Below are 26,819 nucleotides of genomic sequence, written 5' to 3'. Positions count from 1 at the left end.
CACAGCGCAATGTGCTAAGAATGGGGCTTGTTTACTAGTGTAGGGTCAAATGTTTGTGCATGTGATGTATTGACCAGGGAGGGTTTAAATACTCCATAATGAGGAAGTAGTGAGCATGAGAGCTTATCCCATTCATAAAAACATCGTAAAAATATTGTGTTTGGGTGACAGAAATAATAAACCACTAACAAAAGTGGTAATCAATTTCTCATCTTCAAAATACAGATACCAAACATTTTATTTGTGTACATCCTGAGGATGCTGTACCTTACACTACCGAATAAGCCCCATGCTTAGTTATTTATTGAAGGTCACAAAATATTGTACTGAAATATTGTACCTATGCATCTGCATGTCAATGTTATAACACCAGCATAACACTCATAGACAGGCTAAACCCAAACTGAACAAGGTAGCCCATACAGCATGACATTCAATTAGGGTGTCATTAGAGAGGCACTTCTCCCCTCGAGGGGCACATATCTGGGCCCATCATCTGTTTTTTTGCACATGAGATCATAAATAACAGTGCATCCAATTTAGGGTATTCTAGTGAACCCATAATTATGTAGAGGAATCATATAATAGGAACAGCAAGTGCAGACTACATTCTCCACTATAAATAAAAGCAACTCAGATTTGAAGGGCAGGCAGATAACCACGTTCTGGCACTGCGTGAGGGCACATAACTGATTTTTTTTATCAGTTCACATCAGTTCTCTCCTCTCCTCCATTCCTCTCCCCTCGTCCTCCTCTCCTCCCGTCCTCCACTCCTCACCTCCTCTCATCCTCCACTCCTCACCTCCTCTCTTCTCATCCTCCACTCCTCATCCTCCTCTCCCACAACAACAGTGCTGACGTCACCGCCGCCGCTCCCCTCACTGAATGTAGAAAGAGAGAGAGAGAGCTGAGCGTGGCAGCCATCTTAGAAAGCCTCGTACTTGCTATTTACATCCTGTGGATAATTGTTCTGCGGGGCGGACCGGGGAAGGAAGACTCGTCGTTTCTGGCGGAATTGAGCGGTATGCGGCTCCGCAGTTCCACACCCTTCGCCCCTGCGGTGGGCCTGCTCCTCGGGCTGCTGTGCGCGGTGGACGCGACCAAAGGTAAGCGCGCAGTCTGGAGACCAGTCGCCATTGATACACCGTATACGCTGTCACGGCGCACCAAAAAAAGCCATTTTCCCACTGAAATACAACATGGCGCACTTAGTTCGATGGCTTGATGTTCGGTGTATAGAAACGGGAGCCGCTCGGCTCCGTGTGAACCTGTTACGAGGAAGGTCACCGCTCGCCTGGACGGGGATGAAGGGCGGGCAGGTGGATCGCATCCATGCCGCGGTGGTGACACCACCCACCCAGCCAGCCTTCCACGCCTGGCATGTATTCACCTCGCGGAGGGTCCCGCTAATCCGCTTCATCTCCAGAGAAGCAGAACTATTTCATCAAATGAAGTATTGTCATGCCCAGCGGGGAACGCTGCATTGTGACTCGGGGTTACGCAGGTGTCACCCTGCTATCATGTCCTGACCAAGCTCCTGCAACTTAGAGGAAATAGACAGATTTTAATACATTATTATAATAAGCCATTTTATGGCTGCTTAGTTTCCAACACAAAAAAACAGACCGGACCTTCCAACAAAAACAGCAATAATACAATAAAAAGCTGGTCTGATGCATGTCCATCTTCATGCATGGTGACCGTCACCTTCCAGCCAGAACAGCAGAAGCTTAACTCTTCCTGCCTGTCGCTCCATCCATATAGAATGAAGCAGACCACCAGGAACCAACAATCTGTGTTTCCCTCATCCCACGGTGTGAAATTATTCAGCCCCTGGGAGAAATTAAGAAATTCTCTCGTCATACCTTTTAGAATGGGCATCACATTGTGATCTAGAGATGAATAATGACTTTCTGGGTAATATTAGGTGGTGTGCTTGTGCGAGATGATTGGGACCCAGAGCCTCTCTGAACCCTGATTGGTCCGTTCTCGATGGGGAATTGAGTTAATTATGTGTCAAGAATGGCTTTGCCAGTTCTGATTATTGAGTCAGATAGTCTAGTGCTTCTGTTGATCTGCAAAAGACCTAGGGTTAGATTTATGTTAGGGGTAGGGTTATGTAGTTTTGGTGTTTGTTGCTGGAACATCTGCGTGCGGGCGTGCATGATTGCATTGCGTCTCATGTTTAAATGGAAATGAATTCAGAAATGTGTGAATGTTCAAGAAATGCCTCTGGCAGTCAGCAGATAGCATTCTTGTATGTATTGGCTTGTCGAGGGGAATCTCTGGTTAATGATGGCGATATGTAATGATCTGTGGGTCCTGGATGTGGGTCTGCTGGAGACTCCATGGGAACAGGTAACGAGAGACCGCATCACCCGGTAGGTGGAGCATGGGGAATACAAGTCGCTTTTGTCCCAGTTCTCCCAGTCCTTTCATCCACTTTCACAGCAGATTTCAGCTCTTTCAAATTCGTGCTGAAAATGAAACAGTTTGATTTATTTTAAAGGTCTTTATATGGATTCCTTCCTTTTGTTAATGCAGGCTGCTGTGGTGTCTCCCTCCAAAAACAGACGCATGTTGCTGGTTACACATGACCCTGGTTGGATGTATGGGGCTCTTTTTTTACAGCAACTCAGCCTGTGTGGTGTTTTACTCTGAAAGGGCAGAAGACAGTGAAGGTCAGATGGCAGATCAGCTCTTGTCTGTTAGGTGCAACGCCCATTGAAATGCTGGATTAGTTCGGCCTATTGTGGAACATCGCCCACAAGCTTCTTGTACCACATTTAGCTTGTAGCTGCTGATCATTAGCATTACTTCTGACACATCATGGCACTGCGTCGCCTGCACTGGGAAGAGATGAGCATTGAGTGTTAATTGGTACCAAGCCCCTATTTAGTGTAATGGGGCTCAGAAGTGAAAGTGAAGTGATTGCCATTGTGATACACTGCAGCACAGTACACGGTGCACACAATGAAATGTGTCCTCTGCTTTTAACCAATCACCCTTGGAGAGCATTGGGCAGCCATGACAGGTGCCCAGGGAGCAGTGTGTGGGGACGATGCTTTGCTCAGTGGAACCTTGGCGGATCGGGATTCGAACTGGCGTCCTTCTGATTATGGGGTCGCTTCCTTAACCGTTAGGCCAACAAAAGCATATGAGTCCAAATTTCCCCTGTTTCAGACTGATGTTGCTATGATCTGGGGTTGCTGCAGTAGGTCAGGTCGAGGTTCAGCAACGTTATGAGGTGTCATGAGATGTCATTTTCACACATGGACTCGCCACCACAGAGTCCAGACCTTAACCCCAGTGAGAGTCTTTGGAACGTGCCGCATAGGAATTTGCATGGCACAGACAGAAATAAATGTTGTGACATTGCAGAAGCTCATTGAAACAATGTCACAGTGAATGTGTGCCATAATCAAGGCTAATGCCAATGCAATGTAATATTACAGTGTGTGACATTTTTTTGACAGTGAAGTTTAAGTGATTTAAGTGAAATTCTTATTTTAATTCTCTTCTGTGGTGAGGTAAATACATTGTTGTTCTCCAGCCTTGTCTTTTCATTAGAAATCTGCTCCATAGAGAACATTAAACAATGTAGGACATGTTTGGGCTTATAGGTCACGTTGGAGGTTGGCATTTTCATTTTCACCAAAAAAAATGCGGAAAAGAGAAATTCACCCGCTTTAGAAAATATCCGCTCTCGCTCCCTGTATATGCAAGGCTAGATGGAGATTTTACTGTTTTTGAGAGCTGATGTATTTATGGCTATACACAGGGCATGTGGTGAGGAACCCATCTACTCACAATTTTTTTTTTAAAAGTCAAATTAGGAAATGCTCTATGGATGATTTTATTAGACCCAGAATTATCTTGAGTGTTCCTATGAGTTGGTATAGTGGCTGTTTAATTTTGATTGGTTTAATCACCATTTCATTTATCACATGCCTTGTCAAAGCTGCCATTGTCATTAATGTTGTTTGAGCTTGTTGAGTTGTTGTTGTTCATGAGGTTCGATTCTGTTGGGACAGCAGGCTTTTAGATGTATTTAATGCTCTCCATTCCTTTTGTTAAAGTCATTCTGAGGTAGCAGCATTGAATTAAAGGTTTATGTGTCGGGAAACAGGATTGCAAAGCAGTTATCATCCAATAGTCTCTCCCTCAGTGAACAGCGCATGCTGCCTATTGTAATCCCAGTGTAAATTAGGACTGGGGTTATGAATTTGTTACAGTAATATATAGTGATTCATGCTCAAATGATATCATTGCACTGTCATCCAGCATTATTGATGCTTCCAATGAATGTTTCAGCACTAATTTGATTGATATTTAATATTTGAAAGAACTGTGATTTATGATAAAAATGTGTTTTATCAATTCTTAGAAACTAAAAATATAAATATTTCATGATATTGGAATGTTTACAGCAGGATATTGTGTATCATTTAACTGGGTGTGAGTATCAAGTTGTGACTGAGCTGTGGAAAATAAGCTGATTCTAAATGAACAGAGATCATTGTCATTGTTCTGTGGCTCTGAATGCTGAGGTTAGCAGTGGTGGGGTTGGGGGCAGGGATGTGGGGGCGGGATTTATGGGAGACTGCATGTCTCTACTTCTCTCTGTCAGGGTGGACTCACACACACACACACACACACACACGCTTTGCACACTCTTAACAAAACAACTATGGATCCATTGGTCTGATTTTCTCCCGAGTACAAATTGATACAATTATTTAATTTATAAACTAGAAGTGCAACAAATGTCAGGAGTTAAAATGTACTATGAAAATGATCAAATCACAAACTTCACAAACAAATATGATAAATCAAAATGAAACTGATTATAAAAACAAAACATTCACTAAATAATCAATTATTGTTAAGTAAATGTACAAGCCCAGTGTGTCACATGATTCCATTTTAAATTTTGTTTTTAATTTAGATTTCCAACACATTTTCAGTAAGTTACCTTTCTTGTAGAATTGTGCTTCAAATAAAGAACTTTATCTTAACCACGTTGATATTTAATAAATTAGAAGCCAATATTGCCCATATGCGTCTGTTTAACTTGTAAAACGTATTAAATCCATTGCCATCAAAAATTTGGTACCCCTTATGTTTTATAGGTGCACCAGTACAACCAGTACAAAAAGTAAGTCTAGAGCCCTGTATATAATAAGACAATGTTTGCTCTTTTACTCATGCAGTTTATTATTTAAAAGGTCTGGGCACACAACTTTTAAGTTAAAGTGAAGTGATTGTCATTGTGAAACACAACAAAATGTGTCCTCTGCCTTTAACCATAACCCTTGGTGAGCAGTGGGCAGCCATGACAGGCGCCCGGGGAGCAGTGTGTGGGGACGGTGCTTTGCTCAGTGGCACCTTAGTGGCACCTTGGCGGATCGGGATTCAAACCGGCAACATTTTCTTTTAGACTTCCTTAACCGCTTGGCCACCACTACCCCAAGCAGGGCAGCTCATGAGCAGGACAGCTCATGCTCAGCTCGCACAGTCACATGGTTACATGTGATTTCTGTCAGATATTTAAACTGAATGCCGCTATGAACCATTAGATTTAATGATTATAATTAGATTAATTGGATTGACTGGTTTCAATTTGAATCCCAGTTGCCCTAATTTTCCTAAACCGCTTCAATGAGAGACAGATTTGAGGCATAATATTTAACCTTGAGAGTGGTGTGCCGCAGTGTTCTGCTTGCCCATAAAAGTGACTCTTAACAAGTAAGAGAGGGATTGGTTGAGTGCCAGTGCAAACAGGCATCACGTGACTGGCACACATGAGGAAGGAACCTTAATAAGATACCGACTGTAATCTCACTCGTCATCGCTGGCTTTAATGGGTTACTGCTCCTGCAATAATGAGACCCTGAGCTTTAAGTGTGTGGCCTGAACAGAATTAGTGCCATCAGGAGGGGAAATAAGTCTGAGGGCAACCCTAATTTACCTTTAATTACGCTGGATTGTGGGCGGCTGTAATGTCGAGGTGTGTAGTGATAAGATGATTTATGTTTTATCTGAGTTTAATTTATTCCTGCGTGTGGGTTTGTATAGGAATAGTAGCAGCCCTGTATGATAGTTTGTAATGGTCACTTATTCCAGCACATTCTCTTAGACATTCTTATACATTCCATTGTTTTATTTTGAGTTCTTTATTGATTCATATATTTTTGCATTCTGACAGATTTTTACAGAACCAATCAGTGTCCTGTTTATTTGAAGATATTTAATGTGCATTGCTAGATGCTCCCCCTGTGGTGGACGCCAGCGCCTACACACTACTCAGTTTACTTCTAATTTAATACAACTATTCTCTCTACCTGCACATTAGGCAGATTTGTGCAGGTGATGACAAATAATTGAATGAATGTCGTTCTCCAGCAGGCATTTAAACACCATTGGCATCCAAAAACCATAAAGGGTCCAAACAACAATTTCAGTTAATTAAAAGGCTGAGAAAAAGAAAATGAAAGTTTGTAGTCTTGTTTTTTAGTCATCCAAAAAAATATACACTACTCAATAATCAAGCACGACATTTCTGCAGAAACGTCATATTTTCTTAAAAACACACTTTCTCAGCCAATTCTATACACACTAATGATTACATTGACGTATGACGTACATTGTATATGACGGATATCAAAATCATGTCATCAAACAAGTGTTAGATAAGTCTTAGATACATCTAAATGAAATTAGTTATAACTGGCGTTTCAATAACAGTTTATGCAGAAGGTGATTATATTTATTTTTGTCCTGCTGTAGGAATAGATTACATCTGAGAGACTTCTCATCTCCAAGGTTGGTGTTCCCACCCATATCAGAGCAGAGACAGAATAAGAATCTCATCACCATATGGTGTCCACTTAGGGAAGAAGCGTGGTGCTGTTTTAGTCCATCAGCCATGTGACTTCAGCCAACTATGCCTCTTTTACAAACCTTGTGGCTAAAGCAGCTTATGTTGGTCTGGCCTGGCAGTCTGTCCAGAGACGAGCATGAGCTGCAGCAGCAGAGGCACACTCCAGGTCATGTGAGTGCAGTCACTAAGTCGATTTATGAGGCCAGACCCCAGATTTCTATCCAAAGGCTGTAAGCTATACATCCAGAAGGAAGTGCTCATAAAATCAAACCACACATTGATTTTAAATTGAGTGGTCTTAAAATTTTATTACAATTATTTTCTTAAGTGTCTAGCTCAGGGACACAATGGTAGTAAGTGGGATTTGAAACTGGGTCTTCTGTTTCATAGGCGAGTGTGTTACCCACTAGGCTACTACCACTCTGGTAGGGTCATCACATCACCTGATGGACAACTGTCCTTTCCTGAAGCAGTGCATTGATCCCACAAAGCATAAATCAGTGAACATTATTTGATCTTGTTGGTCTTGTAGGTTGGCACACAGTACAAAGATGTATATTTTTGAGTTATGTGGAATTTTTTCATGCACAGAAGAACCTGTTCATTACACAGGCAGTTTAGTAAATATAGCCCATGAATTGCTGTAATCACAAGACAGGCATTCAATGTTCTCAGACATTCTCAGGCATTCAAATTGTTGTGTGGGCCCATTTTTTTTTTTTTTTTAACCATAAACTTTATTGGCTTGATAATGGCAAATATTGCTAATGAGCTGTGAGAGGCGAGATTAATTCACTGATATTTTGCTGCACATATCTGCTTGAACATGTATGTGCATTTAACAAGAATAGTTCTTAAAATTTGGTGTTTATATTTTATTGTATAAACCATTAAGCAGCATCCAGCTGCCTGTTCCCACCACAGGGCCACATTTAGTTGTGACTGTGGAAATGTGATGTGGAAGATAGGAGATTTTGCCCCCGAAAATGAATTACCTGAAACACAACATTTTCTGCATGAATTTTGATCTGTGTGGATTCTGCTATTACAGACCATTTGTCTCCATTAGGAAGATGTAGTCCCTCTGGGGTGAGGTAGGTTAAATATGAAGTCAGGCTCATAAATTGCCTATAACTATACTGATACATGAAGCTTGTAGCTGATGAATTGCATCTATTGCCCTTGGATACGCTGTTTTATTTTAATATGAATAAATGTCATTTTCTGACACTTCTGAGAGAGACAGGGTGCACAGCTATTTTTAACCTGTAATTTTAATGCAATTCTTTAATGTAATTTAATGCAGTTGTGAACTTAACTGATATTAAAATTAAAAAGTGGCCGTGTCATGTCTGAAGCAGATAAGATGCTTTTGCCAGTAAGGTCTGAAATCCCATTGTGGAGGTGAAACAGTGGTTTAAGATATGATTGGCACAGCCAAACTAGTGTTTCTATGGCTACTTCTGATTTCTTAATTTAAGTTCTGAGTGTAATTATTACACAGCTGATGGACTTGTTGGGTGTGACAGGTCACGGTTTCTCCAAAGGACTGCTGAGGTCATATTTGAGTGTGTGTAAGGCGTTTTTGTGGAGGTGACCAATCTACTCTTCACATCCTCCTGCCCCAGCAATAATCTGTTTCTGACATTTTTATCCCTGACATGGCGGTCATGTTGCTGATGTGTTCTGTAACCCGCAGCTAAAACAGAGCAGCTGTGTCTGCTAATGAGCCCAATCTCTCTTTCTTTCTCTCTTTCTTTCTTACACACACACACACACACAGATATTTTTACATGTTTGTGTAGACTATGGAGGGCTATCTGTGCCTAATCTAAACCTCATCAGAAAAATGCTTGGTGTTGAACCCTGCTTTTTCAACGCCAGTTTATGTTTATTTTCTATTTACATTTACATCATTTGGCATTCATCCACAGTGATTTACATACGTTTTTTAAATGTCTATCATTGTAATCCCTCATCCCTCACCAGTAGAGCGCTTGTGAGGTGTGGATGTGAGACAGTTTCTTGCAGGTGTGTGCGCAGTCGGTTTTTGCTCAATCTATGCATTCTTTCACCCCCTGGTGGTTGGTTATTTAAAATGTAAATATCTCCGACAATCATCTTAATTTAACCATGGCAGCCAAACTTGTGATCATTATTAAAATTCAATTAATAGAGGCTGTTATAGAGTGCTAAAGCTGCCACAGTTCACAGTTCGTCCGCAAAAAAAACAAAACACTATCGCTATCCGTTAAGAAAACTCTAAAATCAACAGTATTGTATGCTATTGTATGCTATTGACCTAATTTTGCTTCCTATTTATATATGTAAATACAGATGTCAAATCAGTTCACATAAATTAATCAAGAGATCCAATTTATTCCTGAATTGAGTTTTTTGCAGAAGTTGAAAATATTTGCTGTAGATTGCACTATATTGACAGATCTCAATCTAGCCATTTCGTTTCTGGAGATGAATGTTGTTCGCTGACTCAAGCAGAGGGAAGAGAAGGATTCGGGATTCTGAGGAAGTGAAAGGGTCTGGAGTGAGATGATGATGGTTGAATTTTGGTGGAGAATGCATAGTGATATGGAAAGGCATAAAGACGTGGTCAGAGATTGGATATGTGGTATGACTGAAGATATTTCCCCTTTATTAATTGTTCAATTAGTTTTAATAGCAAGATCTGTGGCGCTCGTGTTGTTCTTCTTAGGGTGTTTTTCCCTTATCTGCCAGTGTGATGGGATTGTCACAGATATTAAAATCATATCAGGGCAAAAGTGTTGTTTTTTTTATTTGCTTGCCCTTTTAGACCTTCTGGCTTGTCCCTGAGACATAATTTCTAAGATCGCACACTGTGAAGACTGACAGAATAAAATCTCTGTCATTTGATATCCAGCAATGCAACAGGTATTGAACTATAATTGGATTTCAGTCCTCCATGTCAAGGTCATTATATACTGCAGAATGATGCCAATTCTCTTTCTCCTTTTCCAACAGTCAATAAACACAAGCCATGGATTGAGACCACATATCATGGCATAATAACGGAGAACGATGAGAAGGTGCTCCTGGACCCACCGCTCATCGCTCTGGACAAGGACGCACCACTGCGCTATGCAGGTGAGGGTGGAGGAGTATCTTCTGTCTTATTCTGTCTCTTCAGTTGAAGGTCACTGCTGTGATCTGAGCATGGTTTAATTAGTGGTAATTTCATTAATCACAAAAACAGACCAGCCCTGGTTCCCACATGCTAGCAATGGAAGATTATAATAATGGAAGTATTATAATAATGTAGTTATAGTGTGAGAACACACTGACTTGTGCCTACATGCTGTAACTACATTGTACTTCAGTATCTGGAGTGGATTACTCTGATGATACCATAGTTAACAAATATTAATATTTATTTATAACTATTACTGAGAAACTTATCAATATTGTTAGCGATTCTCTGATCTGTTCCTAAGCAGTGTCATTTACCTACATCTGATTATGTGACATTGTGACTACTTGACATATGTGACAAGTATCATTCAGAATCAATGTCATCGACATGTTGCAGGTTTATGTGAGTTTCCTTACTAAGCCTACATTTGCATTTACATTTGCAGCATTTATCAGACACTCTTATCCAGAGTGACTTACAATCAGTAGTTACAGGGACAGTCCCCCCTGGAGCAACTTAGGGTTAAGTGTCTTGCTCAGGAACACAATGGTAGTGGGATTTGAACCTGGGTCTTCTGGTTCATAGGTGAATGTGTTACCCACTAGGCTACTACCACCCCATTTATAAAAACTCCATGCCTACACACAAAAAATCCTTTCATAATCCTTTCAGGATTAACAATAACAATATTTATAGCTCAAAATCACATACAGTATGTCTCAATGGGCTTTGGGAGGCCCTACACTTTACTTTACTTAGCAGACGCTTTTATCCAAAGCGACTTACAAGAGGAAGACACCAGCAATTCTACAGTTGACACCCCCAACACTTGACCTATGGGCTTTGATCAGTGTGTGTGTTGCATGTTGAGTGGTGCCATTATATAAGTCTTATTAGTGCTACCATTAAACCCCATCCACATTGCATTTGGCCTTATTTGAAAGCTGTTTGTGGAAGCGACCTGACTTCCACTCATATTATGCGTTCTCTGACATTCCTCTGAGGATTTGGCCCACTGGTGTTAATGCTGGACTCCTGTTTCTCAGCAGTTACTTCATTAATCATGGACAAAGTTAACATGTTCGATTCCAATTAAACCTTACTTTACTAAATGGTGTATCATGTTGCATGAATTTAAAGTGTTGCCTCCTGAACCAACCTACACAAATATCTTCCTCCTTTGAGTGCATCGGTACTCAGATTTATTTCAACGACTTTATATCTCATTATTTATAACTCGTTATCTTCACCCCAAATTGTTTACTTAATCTTAGTCAGTGTGAGTACATCTTTTATATTAAAATAGTTGATTTGCCAGTATATTGATGTGTCAGACCACCATCATCTAAGGATGCATCAGTATATTGGCTGTATACTGGTACCAGCTGATCTTTAACTTTATTGATGTCTACTGTCATCCTATTGGCTAAAAATGACTGTGTCTTAAGTTGTTTTGCTCAGCTCTTAATATATGATAACATTTTTACAGATTTAATCTGTATGTTGTTTCCACGTCTACTGTACAAAATCTACTGTTGTCATGGTTACTTGGTTAACCAATATTGTCAGCATACCTAGCTGATGCGCTATTAGTTTTTTGTTGGAACAACTAATATGAAGTGGTGCTGTCTCATCCAGCATTGGTGGCTTTGCCTCTGAAAGCCTGCAGTCTGGGGATACTGTTGCTCTGGCTGTAGTGTTCTCTGTGGTGAAGCAGCAGAAGGTTCTGAACAGTCTGTCCCAGCAGGCCTGCATGCTCATACACAATCTGTGACTGTGTGGGTGACTGGCATCACATGGGTGCCGCCCCACGATCTCAGTCACGTGTGGCTGCGCCTCTGCCATTTCCACAGAACTTGGCACAAGGGCGTTGATGTAAGGTCTCACCAGTCAGGGGGATCGTTCAGCATCCACGTTTTGTAGGGAAAGTGCTGGTTTAGGTTGAGGCTTTGTGAGCTTCTATTGATAGAGACTTTAATGAATGATGCTGTCTGACTAGATACGGTTGAAATAAATTGCGTACTCATCACATTGTATTCGCTCATTGCACTTGGGAATTAAATTTTTCAGCTGACGTTTGACACGGACGTTTCCTGGAAGTGTACTACATTGCTCATTAGGCCCGGCCTGCATGAGGGCCATGGACAATGCCCTGCTACTGCATGACTTGATCTGAACAGACGTGCATAATAGGAAATCTATCTGTAATTGTTGAGGTGGAAACGGGACAGACAGCCGGGCCAGTGAGAGGCCAGAGGTAGTCACTCCCCAATCAAGTGCGACTTCTGCATTAAAGCTCCAATACGGATGTGAAATCATGTTACTGAGGGATCTGGGGAGATATTGAAGGGTTTGCTGGCCTGAATGTGGCCTGTCTGCTTTCATCACCCTGTCTGTCTGTCTATTCTGAATGTGATCTCATAATGAATCATGTCCTTCTTGTAAGGTATACTGTGTATGTACTGTCTGCATTCATATGATGTACTTTGTCCTGTCCTCTGTGTGACCTCTAGCTTTCTCTGTCTGACCTGGGTTTATCTTCTCTTCCCTCTTTGTAGAGAGTTTTGAGGTGACCTTCACCAAAGAAGGTGATGATGGGCTCTTTCTCTTGCTTTTGTTTTATTAACCCACTAACGCAAAAGGCATTGCCACTCAACACAGAAATGTTCCTTTCTTTATTCTTATAGATGGAAATATTTCTTTTTTTTTCTTTTTTTTCTCACCCTAAATAGTTTGAGGAGAAATTTTAATTACTGGATGAAAAGTTTGGTGCGGGGTTGAGTGAAGAAATATCTGTGCATGAGACATCCATTGTAGTTTGCAGATCCTAACAGTGCTTCAGCTACGTTATGGGGAAAAATCCGGAGTGCATGTGCATATATGTGATACGTAGACCAGTCATTCTTCCAGATGCATCAGATCATGTGATGAACACTCCTGTGCACGTTGTTTAACCATCTACAGTGATGGCTCTTGAATACAAACAGACATTGTCATTGTCCTTGTAATGTTTTGTGGCTTTTTAGGTGCACTGAGAGCCACTCTAATTCTGTTCAGGGTTGTTAAGACGGTAAGTATAACCTATTGCCCCCCCAAAAATTTTATTTATTACAAATATGCACATGCACATTCAAAAAAAATACATTTGAGTAGTAAAAATCTGGGTGAAATCAAGCAGTATGAAGATTTGCTGAGATTGTTAACTGATGCAAACTCTCTGTGCTTTTTGCATCTTTGGATGCACTCTTGTCTGTAGTGAAGTTGCGTTTGCACTCGTCACCACTAATCTCTGGTCCCAGCATGGCTGCAGCTGGTATTGGATATGGATGTTGGCAGTGAGGATATTTCCAACCCCAGCTCTCATCCAGTACATATGTTGGTTCACATGGATGCTTGGGTGCTTTTTCTGTTCAATCACTTTGGTTGTTATGATTTTAAGGGTGTGAGAGAGTCCACATTACACAGGAAGACTTCAGACATGAAAATCCATAGGCTTGACATAAGAAACAATTTCTCTTATTTGGGTTATGGGATTCTTTAGTCTACATGGTAGAATTGTTAATAATGTGCAGAGTTCTCAGTCTTTCTAATATTAACATTTTTACCTTGGTTCCATTTTTTTGGGTGTTATTTAGTAAGCATTCCTGTAGTTCCTGCTATGTTTTTATGAAGCAGCGTTCTAATCATTATATATACATTTATTTTTGTTTGGTTGCTGTGTTAAAGTATTCCTGTGAAATGCCTTTCCACATCTCTACTCTGAATCACTGGTTCTTTCTCTCTCTGGATCCTCTACTGCATGACTGAATGCCAAGTGATCACAGTGGCTTGGACGAGACCCTCCTCTCCTGCCCCACCTCCATTGCCTCACCCAAGTTTGCCAGTGGTGCTGAGCCACACCCCTCCCTCCCTCCCTCCCTCACAAACAAAAGAAAATGGCTGTTTCTTGTTTTTTTTGTTTTTTTTGACACAGTCAGCTGCAGTAGCTCCTCCCCCATGCCACACCCAGTCCTGACCCTGCCTGCCTGTGCCACAGCTGCACTAAACTCAGCACTTCTCTCTTCTTACCCCTCTTAACCTGTGCAGGCGAGATCTGTGGCTTCCGGATCCATGGGCAAAATGTGCCCTTTGAGGCTGTGGTGCTGGATAAATCCACGGGTGAGGGGGTGATCCGGGCCAAGGACAAGCTGGACTGCGAGCTGCAGAAGGAGCACACCTTCACCATCCAGGCCTATGATTGTGGGGAGGGTCCGGATGGGGCCAACATGAAGAAATCCCACAAGTATGAACTGTGTTTCCACCACATTTTTATTTCACTGACAAGTCGTTTACATTCGTAGACATTTGAAAAAAATTCCTTTCATCATGCTGGCTGTGCCATAATGTGATTTTAAAGCATGAAACGAAGGCTCAGAATGGCATGATTATGCCGACAGACTGTTCATTACAGTCTGCCAGACATTTAGAACATCTCCATCAAATTATCTGCTTTTTAACTAAACACATAATTCATCTTCTGAACGAAACCACAACCTTCAAACCCCCACAGGGCAACTGTCCACATCCAAGTCAATGACATCAATGAGTATTCGCCGGTGTTTAAGGAGAGGTCTTACAAAGCCACGGTAATCGAGGGCAAAAATTACGACAACATTCTGAAGGTGGAAGCGGTGGATGCTGACTGCTCCTTCCAGTACAGCCAGATCTGCAGCTACGAGATCGTCACCCCTGATGTGCCCTTCACTGTCGACAAGGATGGTGAGATACAGCCTCCTATCTTACCCAGGAATTGTGATGTCACTATGTTCTATGGAGAAAGAGGAAAGGCACATTCTGGCACATTTAGAACCAACATGAGTGGAAATGGAATTTCAGGGATGGAGGGGGTTTCTCCCTATATTATTTTTGTGGCAGAAATTCTATTGTTTGATAGAAGGTAAATAATGTGTAATATGTCCATTGGTAAAATTGATCCTGTTAAAAATCCCATCATATATACCATCATATCCTATGCACGTCATGTGTTGAAACATTCAACATTTAGACCTTGTTTTCACCACACTTTAGAAATCACTTTTTCATGAATGTCTCTCAATCACTATATTTTGGGGTTGTGTTTCTCTTCTAACTTTTGGTGTGGTCACCTTGAAGCATGTGCTGAACCTGGAGACGCAGATTGACTTTTTGTCCAAATAAATTTGCTTTGTTTATTTTGGCTTTAAAACTCTTTGCATGTATATTTGCTCGCCTCCACAGTGGGGAAATTTTTACTACGAATAAAACGCTGCTCTCTTATGACCAGGCAACATCAAGAACACAGAGAAGCTCAACTATAGTAAGGAGCGCATGTACAAGCTCACAGTGACAGCCTATGACTGCGGAAAGAACCGGGCTTCAGAGGATGTCCTGGTCAAGATCAACATCAAGCCCACCTGCAAGCCAAGTTGGCAAGGTATTGGAGGCTCTCCTGTCCCTCAAATTACACAGTGAATAAGGGAAGACATTTTTGTATGAGATGTATATATCTTTCTTTGGCCACAGGTTTCAACAAGAGGATTGAATATGAGCCTGGGACCGGAACCCTGGCTCTTTTCCCCAGCATTCATATGGAGAACTGCGAGGAGCCAATCACCTCCATCCAGGCCACCATTGAGCTGGAGACCAGCCACATTGGGAAGGGTTGTGACAGGGACACATACTCTGAGAAGTCCCTACACAAGTTATGTGGTAAGCAGCAGCTGGGTAATTCATTCTGATATATTCCACCAAAAAGACTGTAAACCCTGGTTTGGTGAGAAAATTCCAAGGTTATCAGTGGAATTTCCCCAGATGCATCAGTTTTGAGTATTACTAGACATTGTTGGCTCTCATCCTTTTCCCCCAAATTGTGCCAAATGCAGGTGCTAGTGCTGGCACTGTAGAACTACTCCCCTCACCCAGCAGCACCACCAATTGGACCCTGGGCCTACCTACAGACAACGGGCATGACAGCGACCAGGTGTTTGAGTTCAATGGAACCCAGGCCATTAAGATCCCTGATGGCATGGTTAGCAGCAGCCTGAAGGAGCCCTTCACTGTGTCTGTGTGGATGAGACATGGCCCCGGGGCACGGGAGAAAGAGACCATTCTCTGTAACTCTGACAAGACAGGTTTGTCCACTCAGTCGTTATGAGAGTCGTAACTTTGGCAGAAACATCTTGGATTTCAGTAATATCATGTGTGTTCGGCAGTAACTAATCCCATAAGAAACTGGTATATAAATAGATCAAGTGTATAGATATTGGCTTATTTAGATTTAGAAACGGTGGAAAACCTATAAATTACCATGAAGAATGGAGTTGTTCCTTGAAACCTATATAAACAGGCTTGAGTCATATTCCAGAATCTTCTCTTTTATGGTAGCCACTCCAAAGGCAGTGTCCACATTAACATTTATGAAATCTTTTACTAATCGTGTCTGATAGCTTTGCCCTTTTCATGAATGTATTTCTGTTTTTTCCTTGTTCTGATACCAAAGAGATGAACAGGCACCACTACTCACTTTATGTGCACAACTGCCGTTTGGTGATGCTGCTGCGTCAGGATCCCACAGAGGCTGAGAGCTACAAGCCTGCTGAGTTCCACTGGAAACTGGACCAGGTCAGACCTGAATTCTTACAACTGACTTTGGTGGTGCTGAGTCTAGAAGTTTGCTCCTGTAGAAGGTAGTGCTGCACGATTAATCTAATCGCAATCGTAATCGCGATGTCAGTCTGTGCAATTACATGAACGCAAAAAGCTGCGATTTAAATGATTAGTACATGGATTGAATTGGCAACATATCTGATCCATTCCAAAGTTTGTGTGTTTGGTCACATGACTTTTAATTTGGTTCAATGGAGACCTCAGATTCGTGACTCGCATAGACATATGGGTAGATGCCTCATGACGAGCTGCATCGTACGTCAACGCCGCCGCCATATTGCGATAGGCTCTGCTATGGAGAGAAGTGCATAAAAATGCATCACTCTTGTGCTGCTTGGGGCTGTACAAACCGCTGTATGCTCCAAACCAGATCCCGGGGGATTACATTTCATAGGTAAGGCTGGACAATTGTTTTGAATATATTTGGCCATTATAAAATCCCGTTTTATAAGTCTTAACCTTAGCTAAACTAGGCTAAGCTAGCGGAGCTATGCTTTCCTGTATTCAAGTCAGCCTCCAAACTACGTTTTGGCTAAACATAGGGATTAACTATTTAGACTGTTCTTAGCTGTTTAGTTAACTTTTCTCAAACTTTGAAGGTTTCCTAAAGAAATTCACCCCAGTTTACAATTCTTAACCTTAGCTAAGCGAGCAAAGCTATGCATCCCTGAGTTCAAGTCAGCCTCCAAACAACGTTTTGGTTAAACGTAAGAACTATAATATGGGATTTTATAATGGCCAAATATAATCAAAACAGTTGTTTAGCCTTACCAGGGTTTGTCGTTCGACAGTAATGTAAAGAGTTTTTTGTGATTATTTAATTTTGTAGAATATTGTATGAAAGCACTGGGCATTTCAAGTTGTTATAAGTAGTTTGTATGTTTCACTTTGAAATTAAACATTTCACTATTAGTAGTTTGTATGCGACTTTTCATTGATATACAAGCAAGTGTCCTTTATCATATCGCAATCGCATATCGCAATATTGATCTCAATAATTGCAATATGTCTTTTTTCCCAAATCGTGCAGCCCTAGTAGAGGGAGATGGGATCTGAATGTAGATCGGCACATCACCAAAAAAGCAGCTTTTAATCCTGCACTCATTCCACTAAAGGTTTTTGGCCACTTGATTAACCATTAATTGGATCTGTTCTGTGCTGGGCAATGATCAGATCCCTGATTAGTGCAGTTGATTCACTTTGTGTATTTAATTAGAGTAAAAACAAGATTGAGCCCATGCTGTTTTATTCTTCTATATTCAGAAGTATATTTGTGCATCCAATACTATTTCCTGTAATAACTGCATGATTAGTCTCATCATCTTTTCCCTTTGGGCAGAATGATGAGCAAAATTCATTGAACCATGTACACACTTCACTGTGTTCACTCTTTATAAGGCATTGTCTTGTACCACATTATAACAGTTACACAATGTTCAAACCTGGAGCATTGTCACAGGTCAACCTCAACACTGAACAATATTTGTTGGGCATTTTGATATGACATGCAGTTGTGCATTATCTTAAACAAATACTAGGTGAGTTCAGTAAAACATGGAGCACTTAATCAAAAACTAGAACGTATAGCCTCAAAATTGACTGATTTCATGGGATTAAGAGGTAACGTGAACCCAACTCATACCACTATCTATATCAAGCTGACACACAAAAAAATACTGTTTGTGTGTGGAGATTTTTCTGTCTGTTTTTGACTACCCTTATTTTTTCGGAAATATTTTTAATTTGACAGTATATTACACAATATGAACCTATTTCATGAAAACAGAAAAACATATTTGTGTAAATCATATATATACCTCTTAATCCCATGAAATCAGTCAATTTTGAGGCTATACGTATATACCTGAAGTGTTGTAGCAACATTATGTTGAAAAGGAAAAGTATCAGCTGAGAATTTCAAAGTTCCCTATCGTATAGTTTTATAGTCTTGCCTGTAACCTCTTATATCATTTGTGATCATGGTTATAAACAGTCACTGAAAAATTGCTGTTGCCGTCCCCTACAGGTTTGTGATAAGGAATGGCATCACTACGTGCTGAACATAGAGTTCCCCTCAGTGGCACTTTTTGTTGATGGCGCCACCTTTGAGCCCTTCCTGGTGTCTGAAGACTACCCTCTACATGCCACCAAAATCGACACTCAGCTTACTGTGGGGGCCTGCTGGCAAGGTGCGTCATATACCCATACCTATAAACCTTAAAACACCTATAAACCATTATAGTAAATGCAGTACAGACAAATTGGAATGGTAAATACGATCCTCAGTACTGTGTGTAAACCAGTGAGAAATGCTTTGGTCACTCCCTGCTGTTATGTGTTGCCTCCACAGACTTTACAGGACATGAAAATGAGACTGAGGCCGTGTCTCAGCCTTCTACAGGTTGCTACAGTCTTTCCACAATCATTCCAACACAACGATGCGTTTGCATTAAGAAATAACTGTCTGTTCAACGCTGCAACTAAAAAGGCCTGAATGGGTGTTTTAGTTGCATCACTAGGACTCCATGCGCTTCTTGTCTTGCCATTATGTGTTGTGTAGCATGAAGCCATTTTCAGACATTGTGCCTGCTATTTATTTCATATAACGACCCACAGTAATTTTTTTAGGCGAGGTGTCACTGATGGCAAACACAACATTTATTTCCTTGTGATTTTGTATATTGAAATGTAATTGAAAGTTTCTTTTATGTGGAGTTTCATTCATCTTTTTTTTCATTTAGGGCTGGGCGACATTTCAAAAATATGACTAACATTATTCTTTTCATGATACTGAGAGCATCTTTACTGAAACCTCAAGAAGCCAGAGATAAGCTCAAGCGAAATGGCCAGATAAATATAGAAAATATAAAAACACACATGCTTTCAAACACATCCCTTAAAATATTAGAGGCAGTGAAATCTAAACATTGTTAAATTGTTTATAACACAAAGCAAAATAATAAAAATCACAATTTGTACCATCGCCACACACTAGCGTCCTTTTTTTGTCAACCATGACTTCAGCTTCGTAGGATGAACTCGTATGCAACATCACTTTCACTTTCTTCTGCTCCTTTTTCATCTTTACATTACCTGGCAACTACGCTCACACACATGTGGTGGAGGCGTCAACAGGGTGACGTCATGCGCCGGTCCGTCACTTCACATTGCTTGTGCCCAAAAATAAAATTAGATTTAACTTTTCAAGCACCAGTCAATCATTCCTTTGTGTGGTTTGGATTGGTTTGTGCTCCAGTGCTCTCTGTGTAACAGGCGTGCCTTCAGACAAGCACTGATGTGTATGGTCACCATCATAAATGGAGCAGGAAAATGTGATGCCTGATTGTTAACACACCCGCCTATGGACCAGAAGACCCAGGTTCAAAACCCACTTAATAGCATTGTGTCCCTGAGCAAGACACTTAATTCTGAGTGTCTCCAGGGTGAGTGTCCCTGTCACTACTGATTGTAAGGCACTCTGGATAAGGTCATCTGATAAATACTGTAAATGTAAAATTTGGGCAGTTGTAGAATTTCTACCAGATGCAATCAAGAACAAATGATTAGTAATTGATCACCCAGCCCTTGCATGATTTCACAGCTCATGGCTGACATGCATGTGGCACTTCATCATGATTCCTCTGACATGGCAGATATCACTAACCTGCATGAGTCTCATTCACAAGGCTGTAGTCTGAGCCTGAGTGTGAATAACTTTCCTCTTATGCCCTGGGTTTAGGTGGAAGCGTCCACATGACACAGTTCTTCCGAGGCAGCCTGGCCGGCCTTATGATTCGTTCTGGAAAGCTGGAGAACAAGAAGGTCATCGACTGCCTGTACACCTGCAAAGAGGGACTAGACGTGCAGCTGCCAGAGGATGTGGCCAGTGCTGTTAAAGTGAGGGCTCAGAGTTCAGGGCTTTTGTCTGAAAGCTAATTATTACCCATGCTGAAGATCCTCTGTCTCTCTCCATTTTGTCCCAGGTGCAGTTTAACCCCAACCAGTCCTCTTTGACCCTGGAGGGGGATGACATTGAGAACGTTGAGAAGGTCATGCAGCACATCTCCTACCTGAACTCTCGGCAGTTCCCCACCCCAGGGATAAGGCATCTTCGCATCTCCACCACTGTCAAGTGAGGACTTTTCTCGAGTACATATAGCTTAAATGCTGTTTTAAAACTACGCGTGGGATAATAATTTGATTTGTTAGCATCTGATTCTTTCTCTGGTCATCCAGTTTGGTATTTATAATTTTATGTGAGGAAGTCAGCAGAAAGGCAGGTACTGAGGCAGTTATGGTAAAGTGAATTATTTATAATACATTTGAATGTATTTAACATGAACCATGAATCTTCTTTTTCCTTTCAGGACCAAAAACAGTTGAAATCTCTTAATTGAAAAGTGTATGTTGTAACCTGACATCCTGTTGTGCTTGTTTCTCAGGTGCTTTAATGAAGATTCTTGCATCACCATGCCAGACTCGGAGGGATATGTTATGGTGCTGCAGCCCGAAGAGCCAAAAATCAGCTTGAGTGGCATCGACCACTTTGCCCGTGGCGCCTCTGACTTTGAAAGCTCCGAAGGCGTGACTCTGTTCCCTGAGCTGCGTATTGTCAGCACAATCACCCGAGAAGTGGAGGCTGAAGCTGAGGGAGAGGATGACCCCACTGGTAGGTCCTGAAAGTTTACAAAACGCATGAAGAATGAAATTATGTAGCATTATTCAGACACCCCTCCTGTTTTAGTCCAAGAGAACGTGGTGTCTGAAGAAATCATGCACAACCTGGACAACTGTGAGGTGACTGTGGTGGGAGATGACCTGGATGGGGAGCATGAAAGTCTAGATCTGGATTTGACCCAGATTCAGCAGCGGGGCCTGGAGATGAGCTCTTCCAATGTGGGCATGATCATCACCGGTGAGGGTCTAACTATTTTATTCTGCTGCAAGTCTGCTTCTTACACCAAATTGAGTCTCAGTGACTGGATGGAATTTCTCGGTAGGTGTGTTTAATCATATAATTGATGCATTGGCAATGCAAATGCAGAACATAATCAATTTACTCGGCCTGATCTACAGAGTACAAACTACAGATCAGAGTTTCACGCTGCACCGTGTGGCACCCGGTGGACTTGTTCTTGCTTTGGCTGCGCGCAGTGATGTATTTTCACGCAACAAGTAGAATCTTTCTACCACTTTGAAACACACATGAATCAGGAATGGAGGAAAAGCTGATCGTTCTCTGAGTGTCCAGAGATCTACAAGGGGTATAGAAAACACACAAATTTTTTCAAATTGTTCAAATTGTTTACAGTTACAAATGTTATTTAATTTAATCTTGACAATAGAGGCTTTGAATGGAATCTTTGTGTTGTTATCTTTCAAAGTGATTTGCCTTAAACCATTTTCAAAAGAAAACGTCTAATTTCTATACTGTGACGGAGTTGATAAAACACTGAAAAACTGACATTTATTATTTACTGTTAATTTGTATTACATAGAACAATAATGGCAGTTTAATTCTTTACCTTCTGTCAAGTGAAATTAGACATTTTGTTTTAAAAAGTTTCTATTGGTTACAGGCCACCATCTTTGAAGAGAACAATACAAACATTTTTCTGCTCATTGTACCAAATCAAAGCGTCCACAAAGGTTGAAATTTGAAAGTGAAGTAATTGTCATTGTGAAACACCGCAGTACAGCACAGTACAAGATCTTAACGCTTGTATTTGAAAACATCATGTGATCATTTACAAAAATTCATTGTGATGCATCGATATCGAGGCACTGATAATTGTTGTTGAATCGAATCATGAGACCATTAGAGGTTCACACCTCTAATGGACTGTCACGGTGTAATGTCTATATGTTCTTGTAATTTGATGTAATAGAACACTACTATGCCATTCTTTCTCCTGTTCTGTCTCCCTGAGCTTGTGAAGCTAATTCACTGACTATTAGATCTCACTAATTAATACCATGCTAATGTCTTCTTGGTCCCATGCTGATGTGGTGTAGATGAGCTGCATATTATCATGCCATCGTGATATAATTATAATGTGGGTGAACAGTATAGCAGATGCACATGACAATGAGAGTTCCACATTTTCATCTGACTACTCAGGTGTGAACACCATGGCCAACTATGAGCAGGTGCTGCACCTGATCCGCTACAGGAATTGGCACACAGAAGCTCTTTTTGACAGGAAGTTCAAGCTAGTCTGCTCAGAACTCAATGGCCGTTACATCAGCAATGGCTTCAAGGTGGAGGTATGTCTGGAGAAGAATTTATCATTTAGACATTGGAGTAAAGGTCATAGTGAAAGTGAAGTGATTGTCATTGTGATGCACAGCACACGGTGCACACAACGAAATGTGTCCTATGCTTTAACCAATCACCCATAGTGAGCAGTGGGCAGCCTTGACGGGTGCCTGGGGAGCAGTGTGTGGGGACAGTGCTTTGCTCATAGACCCAAGGTCTCCCAAAACAAAAGAACGTTAAAAATGAGAAAAAAAATCCAGACAAGCACATCCTCTGATTTTTAAAGAATTTATTTGCAAATTATGGTGGAAAATTAGTATTTGGTCACTAACAAAAGTTCATCTCAATACTTTATTATATACCCTTTGTCGGCAATGACAGAGGTCAAACGTTTTCTGTCTTCACAAGGTTTTCACACACTGTTACTGGTATTTTGACCCATTCTTCCATGCAGATCTCCTCTAGAACAGTGATGATTTGGGGCTGTCGCTGGGTAACACAGACTTTCAACTCCCTCCAAAGATTTTCTATGGGGTTGAGATCTGGAGACTGGCTAGGCCACTCCAGAACCTTGAAATGCTTCTTACGAAGCCACTCCTTCGTTGCCTGGGTGGTGTGTTTGTCATGCTGAAAGACCCAGCCACGTTTCATCTTCAATGCCCTTACTGATGGAAGGAGGTTTTCACTCAAAATCTCACGATACATAGCCCCATTCATTCTTTCCTTTACACGGATCAGTTCCCTTTGCTGAAAAACACCCCAAAGGATGATGTTTCCACCCCCATACTTCACAGTAGGTATGGTGTTCTTTGGATGCAACTCAGCATTCTTTCTCCTCCAAACACGACAAGTAGAGTTTTTACCAAAAAGTTATTTTTTGGTTTCATGTGACTGCGTGTGACATTCTCTCAATCCTCTTCTGGATCATCCAGATGCTCTCTAGCAAACTTCAGACGGGCCCGGACATGTACTGGCTTAAGCAGCGGCACACGTCTGGCACTGCAGGATTTGAGTCCCTGATTTGAGTCCATTGTGTTTTACTGATGGTAACCTTTGTTACTTTGGTCCCAGCTCTCTGCAGGTCATTCACTAGGTCCCCCTGTGTGGTTCTGGGATTTTCTGATCACCGTTCTTGTAATCATTTTGACCCCACATGAGATCTTGCGTGGAGCCCCAAATCGAGGGAGATTAACAGTGGTCTTGTATGTCTTCCATTTTCTAATAATTGCTCCCACAGTAGATTTCTTCTCACCAAGCTGCTTATCTATTGCAGATTCAGTCTTCCCAGCCTTGTGCAGGTCTACAATTTTGTTTCTGGTGTCCTTACACAGCTCTTTGGTCTTGGCCATAGTGGAGTTTGGAGTGTGACGGTTTGAGGTTGTGGACAGGTGTCTTTTATACTGATAATGAGTTCAAACAGATGCCATTAATACAGGTAATGAGTGCAGGACAGAGTTATAGGTCTGTGAGAGTCAGAAATCTTGCTAGTTTGTTAGTGACCAAATACTAATTTCCCACCATAATTTGCAAATAAATTATTTTATGGATTTTGTCTCTCATAGTTGAGGTATACCTATGATGAAAATTACAGGTCTCTCTCATCTTTTTAATTGGTAGAACTTGCACAATTGGTGGCTGACTAAATACTTTTTTGCCCCACTGTATTGATGATAAGATATTTCTCTTGGGACAGAACATTGTGTCCATCACTAATTGAAGTTAGGCTGTGAATGAAAGTGTAAGAGAAATAAACTCTGTTAATTACATTCTTTATTATTATTACTAGTAGCAGTGTTTAAGTGTGAAACTGTTTCATTTAAATGTTCCTGTAATTTTTATTATATGACTATGTTGTTCTCCATGCTATGTTTTATTGATGCTTGTCTGCAGGTTAACGTCATCCACACCACCAACCCTATGGATCATGCTAATAATGCCATGGTCCAGCCTCAGTTCATTAACCCTGTGCACCCTGCCTCGGTGGACCTGTCTGGACACAACCTGGTCAATGCTCACCAGGCCTCAGGTACCTCACTACCTGCAAGAAACAGTCAAATCTATTGAGGAAAAAAGTTTGTCTTTCAGGAGATCAGATGACTTAATTTGCCTGATAATGTTGCTGAATCCAGACAGTAGAGACTATGCATGATGAATGTCTGTCACTCTCAAACAGGTTTAGTCTGGAGATACATGAACTTTTCTTTGTGCTTCTTTTAGTCATCAGCAAAATGAACAAATGCTGTTGCCACACAGCTGTTTAGTCCCAACCCTCTTGCTGTGCTGTTTTTTTGGGAACGGGCTTTTTTTACTTAAACTCCCAGTGACATTAAGACACACTTGGGATGTCGAGGTATCAGCCAGTCCAGGACTTCTTAGATTTCCTGTTAAAATTAATCCAGCATTCATTTACATTTACATTTACAGCATTTATCAGACGCCCTTATCCAGAGTGACTTACAATTAGTAGTTACAGGGGACAGTCCCCCTGGAGCAACTTAGGGTTAAGTGTCTTGCTCAGGGACACAATGGTAGTAAGTGGGATTTGAACCTGGGTCTTCTGGTTCATAGACAAGTGTGTTACCCCTAGGCTACTACCATACTACCATACTCATACTATCATACTCATACTCATACCATACTACTACTATCATAATCAAACCAGTAATCTTCTTAATTTTATGTTCTGCAATTCCATTTTTAAATGTGGGCTTTTCTATGGATTAAATTCAATTAACAAGTAGGTCAGATATATAATGTTTTAGTTGTTGAATGTGTTTAATGGATTTTTGGAAGATTATCTGATGGATGACATCTGGAAGAGCTTGACCTGCATTTCTGCAAGACTCAGGGCTTTATGTCTGTACATCAGTTTTATGTTTTTGATTGTTTTTGTCCTTCTGCAGTAGTTCCCAGTGCTGCTACTATCGTCATCGTGGTGTGCGTCAGCTTCCTGGTGTTCATGATCATCCTCGGCGTTTTCCGGATTCGTGCAGCCCACCAGCGCAGCATGAGGGACCAGGAGAATGGCAAAGAGAATGAAATGGACTGGGATGACTCCGCACTCACCATCACTGTTAATCCTATGGAGGTATGGTCCATGAGGACATCTCTGTCTTCTCCGTTCTCCCTGGACACAGTCATGGATACCCATGCTTATTGTTCTCTGTGTCTATGCAGACATATGAGGACCAGCACAGCAGCGAGGAGGAGGAGGAAGAGGAGGAGGAGAGTGATGATGGTGAGGAAGAGGATGATATCACCAGTGCTGAGTCTGAGAGCAGCGAGGATGAAGAGGGCGGAGAGCAGGAGGGCCATCAGGCGGCGAGCAGACAGCAGCAGCTGGAGTGGGATGACTCCACACTCACCTACTGAATACACAGGCTCCAACACACACACACACACACATTTACATTCATACACACACCCCTCGTGGGGACTCTTGCTCATTCCTGCACAACAAATCACTTACCTAGGAGCCATGAGTTAAAAAGAGCAAAAGAAGTATATAATGAATTTTTTATATATATATATATATATATAGCCTCACTGGCCAAGCGTTCCCTGTCATCAACTTAGTGGTGGTCTACAGTGTAGTATAGTGTTTACAGAATAGCTGAAACTTTATATATATATATATATGTGTGTGTGTGTGTGTGTGTGTGTGTGTGTGTGTCCAGTCTAAGTGTGTGTGACCTAGACACATACACACACACACACACACACACACACACACACATATATATATATATATATATATATATATATATATTTTTTTTTTTTTTTTTTTTTTTTTTCAGGGAAGTTGGCTGAGTTGTCATGCCACT

General features: G+C 41.2%; 1 protein-coding gene across 4 annotated transcripts; it reads left to right on the top strand.

Annotated features, from left to right (window-relative positions):
- The first annotated feature begins 858 nt into the window (after nt 1–858).
- Nucleotides 859–26,629, top strand: clstn1 (calsyntenin 1). Of its 4 annotated transcripts, XM_028994130.1 has the most exons (19): nt 859–1,106; nt 9,884–10,006; nt 12,611–12,640; nt 14,139–14,334; nt 14,602–14,810; nt 15,355–15,504; nt 15,594–15,779; nt 15,953–16,201; nt 16,570–16,691; nt 18,763–18,925; nt 19,087–19,137; nt 20,476–20,633; nt 20,720–20,868; nt 21,179–21,405; nt 21,481–21,651; nt 22,858–23,003; nt 24,886–25,021; nt 25,899–26,083; nt 26,173–26,629. In XM_028994130.1, exons 1-19 carry the CDS (start codon nt 1,025–1,027, stop codon nt 26,365–26,367), a joined length of 2,928 nt encoding a protein of 975 aa, XP_028849963.1. In that variant the 5' UTR covers nt 859–1,024; the 3' UTR covers nt 26,368–26,629. The 4 variants fall into 4 exon arrangements, with proteins under 4 accessions (XP_028849963.1, XP_028849964.1, XP_028849965.1 ...); XM_028994131.1 differs by lacking the exon at nt 12,611–12,640 and having other exon boundaries at nt 26,173–26,367; XM_028994132.1 differs by lacking the exon at nt 19,087–19,137 and having other exon boundaries at nt 26,173–26,367.
- The last annotated feature ends 190 nt before the right edge of the window (nt 26,630–26,819 follow it).

The sequence above is a fragment of the Denticeps clupeoides genome, chromosome 10 (assembly GCF_900700375.1).
Source record: "Denticeps clupeoides chromosome 10, fDenClu1.1, whole genome shotgun sequence".
NCBI classification, from domain to species: domain Eukaryota; kingdom Metazoa; phylum Chordata; class Actinopteri; order Clupeiformes; family Denticipitidae; genus Denticeps; species Denticeps clupeoides.
Note: the sequence above shows the minus strand (reverse complement) of the source record. Positions and strands in the feature narration are given on the sequence as shown.

Bases quoted from the DNA above. Each gene is read 5' to 3' on its own strand.
- clstn1 (XM_028994130.1), top strand. From the start codon at position 1,025: ATGCGGCTCCGCAGTTCCACACCCTTCGCCCCTGCGGTGGGCCTGCTC. The intron at 15,780-15,952 runs GTAAGCAGCAGC...TGCCAAATGCAG, and splicing joins GTCCCTACACAAGTTATGTG to GTGCTAGTGCTGGCACTGTA. The intron at 20,869-21,178 runs GTGAGGACTTTT...CTTGTTTCTCAG, and splicing joins CGCATCTCCACCACTGTCAA to GTGCTTTAATGAAGATTCTT.